The sequence below is a fragment of the Trichechus manatus genome, unplaced genomic scaffold (genome assembly GCF_000243295.1).
Source record: "Trichechus manatus latirostris isolate Lorelei unplaced genomic scaffold, TriManLat1.0 scaffold00057, whole genome shotgun sequence".
Classification (NCBI taxonomy): Eukaryota; Metazoa; Chordata; class Mammalia; order Sirenia; family Trichechidae; genus Trichechus; species Trichechus manatus.
Window position 1 is genome coordinate 5,933,789 of NW_004443993.1, and position 13,047 is coordinate 5,946,835.

Sequence of the window (13,047 nt, forward strand, 5' to 3'; positions counted from 1 at the left end):
CATCTTTCATTCATTGAGTGTCTGCTGTGTGCCAGGCATTATTTCCAGTGCTAAGGGTACAGCAGGGAGCAAAAGAGACATATGTCTAGAATCCCTAGGTGGCACAATCAATTAAGCATTCAACTACTGACCTAAAAGTCACAGTCTGAAACCACCCAGAGGCACCTCGTAAGAAAGGCCTGGAGATGTACTGCTGAAAGCTCATAGACATTGAAAACCCTATGAAGCAAGGCCACTGGGTGGTGCAAACGGTTTGTGCTTGACTGGTAACCAAAAGGTTGGCGGTTCAAACCCCCCCAGTGGCACCACAGTAGAAACAGGTGATCTTCCACGAAGATTACAGCCAAGAAAACCCTAGGGAGTAATTCTCCTCTGTACACATGGGTCATAACTGACTTCATGGCAACTGGTTTGGTGTTTTGGTTTTGGTGGGGCTTATGTTCTAGTGAGCTCAGAGACTCTTGCACAAGTACACAAAGTGATGTGTATGAAGACGCTCATTTCAGCATATGTTGTTGTTGTTAGGTACTACTGAGTCAGTTCTGACTCTTAGCTACCCTATGTACAATAGAGCAAAACACTGCCCAGTCCTGTACCATCCTCACAATCGTTGTTATGCTTGAGCCCATTGTTGCAGCCACTGTGTCAATCCATCTCGTTGAGGGTCTTCCTCTTCTTGGCTGACCCTCTAATTTACCAAGCGTTATGTTCTTCTCCAGGGACTGATCCCTCCTGATAACATGTCCACAGTATGTGAGATGTAGTCTCACCATCCTTGCTCCTGAGGAGCATTCTGGCTGTACTTCTTCCAAGACAGATTTGTTTGTTCTTTTGGCAGTCCATGATATGTTCAATATTCTTCGCCAATGCCATAATTCAAAGGCATCAATTCTTCTTCAGTCTTCCTTACTCATCATCCAGTTTTCACATGCATATGAGGCAACTGAAACACCATGGCTTGGGTCAGGCGCCCCTTACTCTTCAAGGTAACATCTTTGCTTTTTAATACTTAAAGAGGTCTTTTGTAGCAGATTTGCCCAATTTCAGCATATAGTTGGAAACAAGTACCCAGGGCAGAGGTCCCAAGGAGAGAAGCCTCTCCGGAAAGAGAAAGAGGCAGAGGGAGAAGGAGAGGGAGACAACCCCATTCCAAATGTTCCTTCCTCAGAAAGGTCTTCAGAAACCTTTGTCCCTTGCTACCGCTTCACCCTTTCTGTTACTTTCACAGCACTTATCACAAACTGACACTCTCTAGTTTCTTCATTTGTTTGCATGTCTAGTGTCTGTCTCTCTTCCATCCTTCTAGGACAGTAGCTCCGTGACAGGAAGGAGGCCTGGCCTATCTTGTTCACCACAGAAGCTTCTGGGCCTGGCACGCAGGTGTTATTTGCCGTGGAGTTGGCTCCGACTCATGGTGACCTTATATATAACAGAACAAAACACTGCCTGGCCCTGCATCATCTTCATGATCTTTGATATGTTTCATTCTATTCCTGTGGCTTTTGTGTCAAGCCGTCTCACGGAGGACTTCCCTCATTTTTGCTGACCCTCTGCTTCACCAACCATGATGTTCTTTTCTAGCAATTAGTCTTTCCAGATGACGTGCCCAGTAAGCAAGCTGAAGTTTCACCATCCTTGCTTCTAAGGAACTTCCTGGTTGTATTTCTCCTAAGATTGATGTGTTCGTTCTTCTGGCTGTCCATGGTCTATACATATTCTTCACCAACACCACAGTTCGAACGCATCAATTCTTCTGTCTTCCCTTTTCATTGTCCAACTTTTATATGCATATGATGGCACGCATAAAGAGCTATGGAATAGACCATGAAGAACTGGCCTAGTTTTGCCAGGGTTTGTCTTTGGGCTGCGGGGGAGGAGGGGCTTGAGCCCAAAGAACATTTTCCATCCCAGGGTTTCAGTTGCCTGAGGCAACAGAGGAACAGAAGCTTAAAACCAAAAAACTAAACCCATTGCCTGTGGAGTTGATTATGCCTCATAGCAACCCTAGGGTAGAACTGCCCCCATAGGGTTTCCAAGGAGCAGCTGATGGTTTTGAATTGCTGACCTTTTGGTTAACAGCTGAGCTCTTAACCACTGAGCCACCAGGGCTCCACCAGAAGCTTCCAAAAAAAAAAAAAAACTGTTGCAATCAAGTCGGTTCCGACTCATAGTGACCCTGTAGGACTTAGTAGAAATGCCCCACAGGGTTTTCAAGGAGCGACCGGTGGATTCGAACTGCGGACCGTTTTTGGTTAGCAGCTGAGCTCTTAACCATTGTGATACCAGGGCTCCAACAGAAGCTTAGAAGGTCCCAGTCCTCACAGTTTCAGGTCTCAGGTTCTCTCCGAGCTGGCAAAAGCTCCGGCTTTTTTCTGCCATGAGGTAGGAGGCCCCACTCTCCTCACCCTAATCTTGGTCACCCTTCCAGTGAGGAGGAAGGTTTTTTCCAGACTGAGGACAGATCAAGGTTCAACCACAGATGTCTCCAGCCTGAAGTGGAAGATTTGTACATCTAAGACGACTCAGCGGGAGGCCCTGAGCCAAAAGGTTGGCGTTTAAGTCCACCCAGAGGCACCTTGGAAGAAAGGACTGGCAATCTTCTGAAAACTGAGCCATTGAAAACCCTATGGAGCACAGTTCTATTCTGACACATATGAGGTCGCCATGAGTTGGAGTCGACTCCACGGCAAATGTTTAGGACCTAGCCGAAGCCTCTAGGTAGGGAGGAAGGGGTGGCAGGGAGGCAGAGCCTTCCTTGGGAGAAACCTGACCTACCAACCGGAATTCCATCCCCAGCTCCCAGAGTTCTGCTGTTTCTGTGCCCCAAGGACCTGGGAGCCACTCGGTGCCCCCTTTCGAGGACAGGTGACAGTCTAGACATGGATAAAAGCGTGAACGCTCCCACTCCGCCTGCTTCCCCAGGGTCGGCTAGCCCAGGTCCTACCAGGCCGGGGCAGAAAGGGGAAGCCTCCCACTGCCTTGTCCCCAGCCCCTGGGAAGAAGGGTCTCCCCCTAGGATCTTGTTCTTGGTTCTGTGGTTGGGCCCTGCCCTGAAATCCTGGTTGCCATGCCTTGCGGGCAGAGAAGACCCTGCAGCCTTGTTCCTGACAAGGTCACAGGTTGCCTTGGGGAGCCCAGTGCCTCCACTCCTAGTTCCCCCACCCCAGGGTCCAGCTCAACTGCGGTGAGCCCAGAGTTCTGTGGCTCCTGCTCCCCAGGCCAAACCCCGTCCAGCTCGTGCAGGATGTGTAGGTGAGAACTCAGCTCTTCCTCATCCCCACCCTCCTCCCCGACCACAAGGCACGGAGAGTGGGGGTCGACCTGGCAGCGCCTTGAGGGAGGTGGGCCCAGGGTGGGGCGGGGCGGGGCGGGGCGGCCCCTGGGCTGCTGTCCCGCCCTCCCTGACTCACCCTCCCTGGCCTGGGAACTCTGCAGGAGTCCCGGCTGGCAGTGCCGCTCCCGGGGACCCAGGAGTTGGGCCCAGCATCCGTCCCGGAGCGGCGAGTGGGTAGCTCTCTGCCTCTGGGGATGGGATGGCAGGTGGGGGTCGGGCTGGGAGCCGGGGTCTGGCCCAGGGCCAGAACTGCCCCAGGTGCCACTGGCAGCTGGTATTGTGGCCAGGGCAGGCCCTACAGGGCACACAAGGAGCTGGGAATGGGGTGGCGGACAGAGGCTCGGCCTTGGCGGGCCCAAGGGGCACCTGTCCAGGGAGCTGGCAGGCCAGACCAAGTGACAGAGTAGAGCTCCACAGGCTGGGGTCCGTCTTGGGGGTCTGGACTATGTTCTCCGTTCTCCTTGACCGCTGGGAAAACAGTGACAATTCATTCCTATTAGCCCCTCAAAGCCCCAGATCCCTTCCACCTGGGATCCTCACCAGTCTGCCTGCTGAACCTCAAGATCCCCTCACTATCCAGACCCCCCACCAAGTTCTGGCAGGGGCAGCTTGGCAAAGTATTAGGCTGAGGGCTCCCAGGCCTGTGGCCTTTGCCCATATCTGTTACTAACGGGGACCCGCCCCCGATGCAGACCTCAGTTTCCCCTTGTGCTCTCTGGGGCCCTCTCAGTGCTAACAGCAATTGGCAGTTTCTTCCTGGCCCCTAAAGGCTGGGCTGGGGAGGGGGCAGCACTGAGCCAGGAGCCCCTGCTGCAACTACCAGCAGGAAGTCACCCACCATCTCTGTGGGGACAAGCTGGGGCATGAGGAGGGCTTGCTAGAGGAGAAGCAGGGCTCTGGCATGCTGGGGGGTACATACCTGGACACAGGTGGCCACCCTCATCCCCTCTCTGCCCAATCAACACTCTGAGGCTCCCTCTCCAAAGATGCCCTATCTCAGGGAGTTCCTCTCCTGAGACTGAACAGAGTGAAGACAGACAGACAGGATGAAGGTTCGGACAGAACAGGCCTTGACCACCCTGGGCAAGTTATTTCTCTCCCGAGTCTGGAAAGTGAGGATCTCGACCCCTCCACCTCACAGCACTGGGATAAGAGGTGGCATTTAAAGCAGTATGGTGCAAGTGGATTGTGATCAGCTGCTTATCTAATGGTTGGAAGTTTGAACTCATGCAACAGCTCCACGGAAGAAAGGCCTGGTGATCTGCTTCTGTAAAGATTACAGCCAAGAAAACCCTATGGAGCAGTTCTACTCTTTAACACATGAGGTCTCCATGAGTCAAAATCGACTCGATGGCAACAGGTTTGGTTTTTAGTTTTGGTGGTCTTAAGCTGACTGGCAGAAACCCTGGTGGCATAGTGGTTAAAAGCTACAGCTGCTAACCAAAAGGTCAGCAGTTCAAATCCACCAGCTGCTCCTTGGAAACCCTATGGGGCAGTTCTTCTCTGTCCTATAGGGTCACTATGAGTTGTTATTGACTCAACGGCAACAGGTTTGGTTTTTTGCGTTTAAACTGAGTGGCAGTCCCCACTGTTATCTGGGTCCCTTGCCCAGCCAGCCCCTCCCTCTGGGCACCTCGGGCCCTCCCACCAGCCCTGCTCAGACCAGGTTGGGGGCAGCCATGTGTCTGTGGAGACTTAATGGTAGGGTCGCAATGATCAAGTTTGAGCCAGGAGACAGATAATGATAACCCCCGTGTCAGCCCCTGACTGTGTATGTCTACACTTCCTTCAGTCGGCTAGGGACCCCATGTATTTCTGCTTTCGTGTCTCCATTTGCTGGGCTGGGGCTGCATGCAGGAGAGCTTGCGGCATTGTGAGATGGGTCCTGGCCACAGCCTTCTGAACTGAGAGTGGGCGTGTGCCTCCCTGCCTCTGGGGCTCCTCTCAGCTCAGTGTGTGTGTCTTGAGACTTTATACCCACACGCACGCATATGCACACTCCAAATGCCCCTGGATGTCCCTCTTTGTGGCTGCCATTAGTCAGCCTCTGGGTGTTTGTGTCTGCCCGTGTGTTTCCGTCCATTACCTGGTGACAGGCTGTCTGCAGTGCACTCCTGCCTTTGCCTGGGACGAGGCATGTACCTGAGCGTGTGGGGCATGCCTGCGAGGCACTGCTGTGTGGGGGACCCTGGTTTCTGTGCACCCCCTTGCATGTGTCTGGCTCCACGTGAGTCCTGAGTCAGGTGGCCCATGAGGCCGGGCAGGTACACATGGTATCCATGTGTGGACAGGCATGCTCCCGCCCCCTTGCATGCAGATCCCTGTACCCACAGGGAAGCCTCCGCAGGGGTGGATTAAAGGCGCCCCTCCCACCTCCATTCCCCACCCAGGAACCATCCCAAGGCCTGGAGGAAACACAGGGGAACTGGCCAAGTTGGGGGACAGAGGGCACCTTCCCAGGAGAGGTAGCCCTAGGGAAAGTCCCCAGCTGGTGCTGAGGGTGCTGTCCCAGCTTGTGGCCCATGTCCCCATAGGACAGACAGAGCGGACCGGGCTGCCCCCGGAAGCCTGGCTTTCTTCCATTTTCGAATCCTCCGCCCCCTGCCCCTGCCCTCTGAGTTGCCCAGGCCTCTGTTTTCTACCTCAGATCCTGGGCTCCAGTCACTCTAGAAACCCTGGTGTCCTGTCCCCCCACCACCACGGCTTACCAGCCCTCAGTGTGGCCACTCCCTGCCCTTGGGGCCCTGTAACCAGAGCCTGCCTCCAGCCGGCTTTTCCAGTTGGAGGTTGGAGGTGGTGCCCAGAGCGGAGTGCCCCTGAAGGGGGGGCCGTCCTGGGCTGGTCCCAGGCCCACACCCAGGAAGTTCCGGGCCTCCAGACGCTCCCAGGTCCTGGGGAGGTGAGAGCCAGGGCTGGCAGCCAGGACGGGGAGTCTGGAGTGAGGGGGCACCTCAGAGAGGCCTTGGGGGTGAGAGAGGGACGCCTGGGTTCCAGGAGAGGTCCCCACGGAAAGCTGGGAGGCAGTGGTCCTGCAGCTGTGCCCCTCTGAGCTCTGAGAGGGCCAGCGAGTTCAACGCGGGTGGGGGTGCGGGGAGCAGGCGACCGATGAGAACAGAGCTGTGTGGCCGGGGCAGGAGGTGAGGTCTGGAAGATTTGGGCAGGATGGAGGGTGGACTGGGAGCAGAGGCTGTGTCTGGCTCCTCCGGGGACCCTTCCTTACAGTCTCTGCGTCCCTCTCCGCTCCCACAGGCAGGATGATCCCGGTGGCCGAATTCAAGCAGTTCACGGAGCAGCAGCCAGCGTTCAAGGTGCTCAAACCCTGGTGGGACGTGCTCGCCGAGTACATTACCGTGGCCATGCTCATGATCGGGGTCTTCGGCTGCACCCTCCAGGTGAGGGGCGGGGCTGGCGAGCCTAACAGGAGGGACCCAAGGGGCCGAGGCCAGAGCTTGAAGGGGTGGGGCCTAAGGGGGCGGGGTCCGAGTCCAAGGGGCGGGGCATGGGGGCAGGGCCGGAGTCTGAGAGGTGGGAACTGAATGAGTGGGGCCCGAGTCTAAGGGGCAGGGCTGGAGTTTGAAGGGGGGCGCGGGGGAAGGGTCTAGGCCAGAGCCTGAAAGATGTGGCTTCAGGGGCGAGGCCCCAGTTGGAGGCGCGTCTGTCTAGGAAGCTGAAACCAGAGTTTGACCTGCAGGCCATTTCTGACCCCTTCCATCCCCACCCTCACTAGCATGGCAGTCCATACCTATACAATACTCGGTTTTATCCCTGGGATCTAGAAAAGACTGAAGTTACGCCTCCGGTTTTCAAAGACGGATGCTCAGAGCAACTCCCCTCCAAGGGCCCAGCCAGCTGGGGTGGTCAGGGTGGGGGGGTCTCCTCACCTTCAGCCAGTTCCCCTGGCCTCGCCAGGCCCCTCATCCGGCCTCGCCCTCTCCCCTGTCCCCAGGTGACACAGGACAAGATCATCTGTCTGCCCAGTCACGAACCCCGGGAGAACTCATCGGACGCCCCGTGCCAACAGCTGCTGCCACGGGGGGTATCTGAGCAGATGGGGGACCTGCGGGAGGTAAGCGGCCTCAAGAACAACCTGGACCTGCAGCAGTACAGCTTCATCAACCAGCTGTGCTACGAGACGGCCCTGCACTGGTATGCCAAGTACTTCCCCTACCTGGTCGTCATCCACACGCTCATCTTCATGGTCTGTACCAGCTTCTGGTTCAAGTTCCCCGGCACCAGCTCCAAGATTGAGCACTTCATCTCCATCCTGGGCAAGTGCTTTGACTCGCCGTGGACCACACGGGCTCTGTCCGAGGTCTCTGGGGAGAACAATAAGGGCCCAGCTCCTGGACGGGCAGTGGCAGTGGCAGCCGCTGCCGGGGCAGGGTCGGGGAAGGCAGGTGAGGGTGAGAAGGAGAAGGTGCTGGTGGAGCCTGAGAAGGTGGTGACAGAGCCACCAGCCGTCACCCTCCTAGACAAGAAAGAGGGCGAGCAGGCCAAGGCCCTGTTTGAGAAGGTCAAGAAGTTCCGTGTGCACGTGGAAGAGGGTGACATCCTGTACACCATGTACATCCGGCAGACGGTGCTCAAAGTGTGCAAGTTCTTGGCCATCCTGGTCTACAACCTCATCTATGTGGAGAAGATTAGCTTCTTGGTGGCCTGCAGGGTAGACACCTCGGAGGTCACGGGCTATGCCAGCTTCTGCTGCAACCACACCAAGGCACACCTCTTCTCCAAGCTGGCTTTCTGCTACATCTCCTTCGTGTGCGTCTATGGCCTCACCTGCCTCTACACACTCTACTGGCTCTTCCACCGGCCCCTCAAGGAGTATTCATTCCGTTCGGTGCGGGAGGAGACGGGCATGGGCGACATCCCTGACGTCAAGAACGACTTCGCCTTCATGTTGCACCTCATCGACCAGTACGACTCGCTCTACTCCAAGCGCTTTGCTGTCTTCCTGTCTGAGGTCAGCGAGAGCCGCCTCAAGCAGCTCAATCTCAACCACGAGTGGACCCCGGAGAAGCTGCGGCAGAAGCTGCAGCGCAACGCTCGTGGCCAGCTGGAGCTGGGCCTATGCATGCTGCCGGGGCTGCCAGACACTGTCTTCGAGCTCAGCGAGGTGGAGGCGCTCCGGCTGGAAGCCATCTGTGACATCACCTTCCCGCCAGGTCTCTCACAGCTGGTGCATCTGCAGGAGCTCAGCCTGCTGCACTCGCCCGCCAGGCTGCCCTTCTCCTTGCAGGTCTTCCTGCGGGACCGGCTCAAGGTGATCCGCGTCAAGTGCGAGGAGCTGCGCGAGGTGCCTCTCTGGGTGTTCGGGCTGCGCGGCCTGGAGGAGCTGCACCTGGAGGGGCTTTTCCCCCCAGAGCTGGCCCGAGCAGCCACCCTGGAGAGCCTGCGAGAGCTGAAGCAGCTCAAGGTGCTGTCCCTCCGGAGCAATGCCGGGAAGGTGCCAGCCAGTGTGACCGACGTGGCCGGGCACCTGCAGCGGCTCAGCCTGCACAACGATGGTGCCCGCCTGCTGGCCCTCAACAGCCTCAAGAAGCTGGCGGTGCTGCGGGAGCTGGAGCTGGTGGCCTGCGGGCTTGAGCGCATCCCGCACGCTGTCTTCAGCCTCGGGGCGCTGCAGGAGCTGGACCTCAAGGACAACCACCTGCGCTCCATTGAGGAGATTCTCAGCTTCCAGCACTGCCGCAAGCTGGTCACGCTCAGGCTGTGGCACAACCAGATCACCTACATCCCCGAGCACGTGCGCAAACTCCGGAGCCTCGAGCAGCTCTACCTCAGCCACAACAAGCTGGAGACCCTGCCCACCCAGCTGGGCCTGTGCTCCAGCCTCCGCCTGCTGGACATCTCCCACAACAGGCTGCGCACCCTGCCGCCCGAGCTGGGCCTCCTCCAGAGCCTGCAGCACTTGGTGCTCTCCTATAATGCCCTGGAGGCGCTGCCGGACGAGCTCTTCTTTTGCCGCAAGCTGCGGACATTGCTTCTGGGCTACAACCACCTGAGTCATCTATCGCCCCACGTGGGGGCGCTCAGGGCCCTTAGCCGCCTGGAACTCAAGGGCAACAGGCTGGAGGCACTTCCTGAGGAGCTGGGCAACTGTAGGGGGCTCAGGAAGGTGGGGCTCTTGGTGGAGGACACCCTTTACGAGGGCCTGCCAGCTGAAGTGCGAGAAAAGATGGAGGAAGAGTGAGGAGACGAGGCCAGGGCGGGGCACGTTGAGGTGGCAGGAGGTTTTGGGATGCCGCCGCCCTACAATCTCTGCCATTGTCATCAAGGGAGTTGGCCGTGTGAGGCCAGGCCAGGAGAGGAGGGGCCTGCACATTAGCCTTGTGAGGGCCAGGGAAGCTCCTGGGACTGGTTTGTCTGGGGAGAGACAGGAGGCTAGGGATTTGGGGTGGAACCCCATTGCAGGGATTAACCTAGTCATGGAATTCCCAGACCCAAACCTCACCTACATCCTTGCCCCACCCTGGGCCAGAACAGCTGCCCTCCCACCTCCCAACAGCCCAACTCAATTAATGCCTCTATGAGGGAGGGGGAACATCCCAATGGGATTTCCAACCCTCTGCCCCCAACAAACCAGTGTATGTCTGGGGTTCTCTCCTAAGGAGGGGACACAGAAGGGACCAGCTCCCCAACTTTGATGCCAAACCAAAAAAATCCAAACTCATTCCATTGAGTCGATTCCGACTCACGGCGACTCCGTGTGTGTAACAGAGTAAAACTGCTCCATAGGGTTTTCTTCGCTGTGATCTTTTCAGAAGCAGATCACCACGCCTTCCACGGTGCGGCTGGGTGGGTTCTATCCACCAACCGTTTGGCTGGTATTCGAGCACTTAACTGTTTGCACCACCCAGACCTGACTTTGATGCCAACGCCTTATTTATCAGTTGTTTGCTCTTATGGACACATAAACTGAGAACAGTGGTCTCATATTTGACTGCAAAACCAGCTGGGGACTACTGCAAAGCAGAACATTCCAGGCCCCACCCCTGAGAGACTGACTCAGGAGATCTGGGTGGAGGCCAAGAACCTGCTGGTTAACAAGCATCCCAGGTAATTCCAATGCAGGTGGTCCTAGGACTCTTGAGATATGCTCCCCTGAAGGGTAGAGACCTGAATATCCAGAGCAGGGATTCTGAGCTCTTTAAGTCCTAGGCCTTTTGGGAATCTGATGAAAGCTAGGTACCTCTTTCCTCAGGAAAATGCCATCGTACGCGCAAAATCCCGCAAACAGACTCAGGCAGGCAATAGATCTCCCAAAAGGCTATGCATGGACTTCCTGGGGTCAGGGGACCCTAGGTTAAGGACACATGCTGTGGAGGCTACATTTTCTGAAGATTTGTTTACCAGTTGTCATCAAGTTCATTCCGACTCATGGTGACCCCATGGGTGTCAGAGTGGAACTGCGCTCCATACGGTTTTCAATGGCTGGTTTTTCAGAAGTAGATCTCCAGGCCTTTCTTCTGAGGCACCTGTGGGTAGACTCAAACCTCCAACCTTTCAGTTAGCAAGTGAGCATGTTAACCCTTTGCACCACCCAGGGACTTCTGAAGACCAAAACCAAAACCCATTGCCAGCAAGTCCATTCCGCCCTATCCTGGGGACCCCATGTGTTACAGAGTAGAACTGCTCCATAGGGTTTTCTTGGCTATAATCTTTACAGAAGCATGTCGCCAGGCCTTTCTTCCGTGGTGCCACTGGGTGGGTTTGAACTGCCAACCTGTAGGTTACTAGTTGTACACAAACTGTTTGTACTACCCAGGGACTCCTTTCTGAGGACAGACAGGGACTATGTCTTTTGAAGGTTCCCTGTGTAAGAGAGCATATATCAGCGTGTGCTTAATAAAGAATGCTAATGATGAGAACTCTAATTCTGATCTCTTATGTCCACTCATGTCCTTATGTAAGCCTTCTACTTCCCCAGACCAATTCCACAGCCAGTGGCGACTGTCATGTGCCAGAATCAAGGGTGTGAGTCTAGGAGGGGGCTCAGAAGAAGAGGGGAAAATGTTGAGCTTAGCTAATCAAAAGGAGAAATTATGCAGCATCTTCGGCCTAGATTTTTTTCTGGAGAACTTTTTCTCTACTGCCCATTTATTCTCCTGACTCCCCACTTTTGTGTCTGCTCCATCCATAAGTTATCACTAGAGTAACACTCACTAGTCGTCGCTAGCCCAGGCTGGACCAGGTGTGGGCAGAGCACTTGGCCCCGCTCCTTATCTCACGTGGGCTTGGCCACCTCCCAGGTGTTCCAGGTTCGAGCCTCCTCCTGACACCTAAGAGCAGAGGTAAGCTGCTTTCTGAAGACGCGGGGTTGGTTCCAGATGGAGACATTTTCCCAGCACACTTGTTGTTGTTAGCTGCTGTCAAATCGGCCCTCAACTCATGTCGCCTTGTGTACAACACAACGAAATGCTGCCGGGTCCTGCACCATCCATATGATCAGTTGCAGACTGGACCATTGTGATCCATAGGGTTTTCATTGATTTTCAGGTAGATGGCCAGGCCTTTCTTCCTAGTCCGTCTTGGTCTGGAAGCTCGACAGACAGGTGGTGGCTGTGCATGAGGTGCACTGGTTAGGAATCAAACCGGGCCTTCCACATGGGAAGCCAGAAGTCTACTACTGAACCACCACTGCCTTCTGAGCACCCTAAAGGCCAGCTAACGCAGCTGCTCAGGCTGGGAGGGGAGGGGAGTGTCCACCAGGTAAAGGCGCTTATAACCAGAGTGCTGCAGACTGTCCAGGAGCTGGGCTTACATTCCAGGGGCGGGCAGATGGGCAGGAGTGTCAAGGTCCCACCGGGTCGGCCTGACAACTCGCTGGCCTTCCTTGGCCCTGTTGCCGACGTCAGCGGTCACGCCACGGGATTCCGAGGGCCCCACAGTGGCCCAGCCCTACCCCTTTCCTCTTGCCTGTCCTCAGCCAAACCCGAACTTGTTGGGACTGGCTGTTGTGGAAATGCTCCCCACAGGTGCCTAATTATGGTTAGGAGGTGGCACCGCGCTGCGAGACGGGGGCTGGACAGCAATTAAGCTTAACAGGGATCCTAACGAGGCATTATCCAGCCGAGGAAGACAATTCTGAAAGGGCGCGGGTGCCAGAGACGGTCAGCCCGGGAAGAGTGTGGCTGAGGTAAAAGACACCGCCGCAATGACCGCGAGCGACCGCAGCAAAAACAGATGCCGGCGATGCGCACGCGTAGAGGAAGTCAAGCGCGGGACCGCTTTTTTTTCCCCTGTAAACACATGCGCGCTGCTTTCCCCACCCACCGCTCTTTGAAGAACGCTGGGTTCCCGCACAGCGCCTCTTCCGGAAGCGGTCGGGAACTTGCGCATGCGCATAACGTGGGGATTTGCACTCTGCCAGCCGCGAACTCTAGGTGGCGTCATCCCTCCGGCTGGGACGAAGCACGCGGAAGTTCGTACGCAGAAAGGGCGGGTGCGCGTTACGGACATGCGCCGTGCAGGGCAAGACGGCGGCTCGGCTGGGTCATCCCAGCGCAGGCGCAGTGCGGTGTTTGTCTGCCGGACTTGACGGGTGGCCGGGCGGTGTGCGGCGGCGGCGGGGAAGATGGCGGCGTCCTCCCTGGAGCAGAAGCTGTCCCGCCTGGAAGCAAAGCTGAAGCAGGAGAACCGCGAGGCCCGGCGGAGGATCGACCTCAACCTGGATATCAGCCCGCAGCGGCCAAGGCCCAGTAAGCACGGCG

The 13,047-nt window shown here is 56.4% G+C and overlaps 2 protein-coding genes across 3 annotated transcripts in view; both read left to right on the forward strand.

Moving 5' to 3' along the window:
- Positions 1-6,588: 6,588 nt before the first annotated feature.
- Positions 6,589-9,527, forward strand: LRRC8E (leucine rich repeat containing 8 VRAC subunit E). The gene is made up of 2 exons (XM_004378392.1): positions 6,589-6,726; positions 7,281-9,527. The coding sequence occupies exons 1-2, from the start codon at positions 6,589-6,591 to the stop codon at positions 9,525-9,527; spliced, it is 2,385 nt and encodes a 794-aa protein (XP_004378449.1).
- Positions 9,528-12,752: 3,225 nt separating this feature from the next.
- Positions 12,753-13,047, forward strand: part of MAP2K7 (mitogen-activated protein kinase kinase 7) — a 9,772-nt gene continuing 9,477 nt past the window's right edge. For both annotated transcript variants that reach the window (XM_004378393.3, XM_004378394.3), the window contains exon 1: positions 12,753-13,035. In XM_004378393.3, the coding sequence (XP_004378450.1) occupies positions 12,912-13,035 (124 nt within the window). In that variant the 5' untranslated portion in view covers positions 12,753-12,911. The remainder of the gene's footprint in view (positions 13,036-13,047) is intronic.

Coding starts and splice junctions, on each gene's coding strand:
- LRRC8E (XM_004378392.1), top strand. CDS start 6,589: ATGATCCCGGTGGCCGAATTCAAGCAGTTCACGGAGCAGCAGCCAGCG. Junction 6,727..7,280: donor TCTTCGGCTGCACCCTCCAG/GTGAGGGGCGGG, acceptor CCCTGTCCCCAG/GTGACACAGGACAAGATCAT.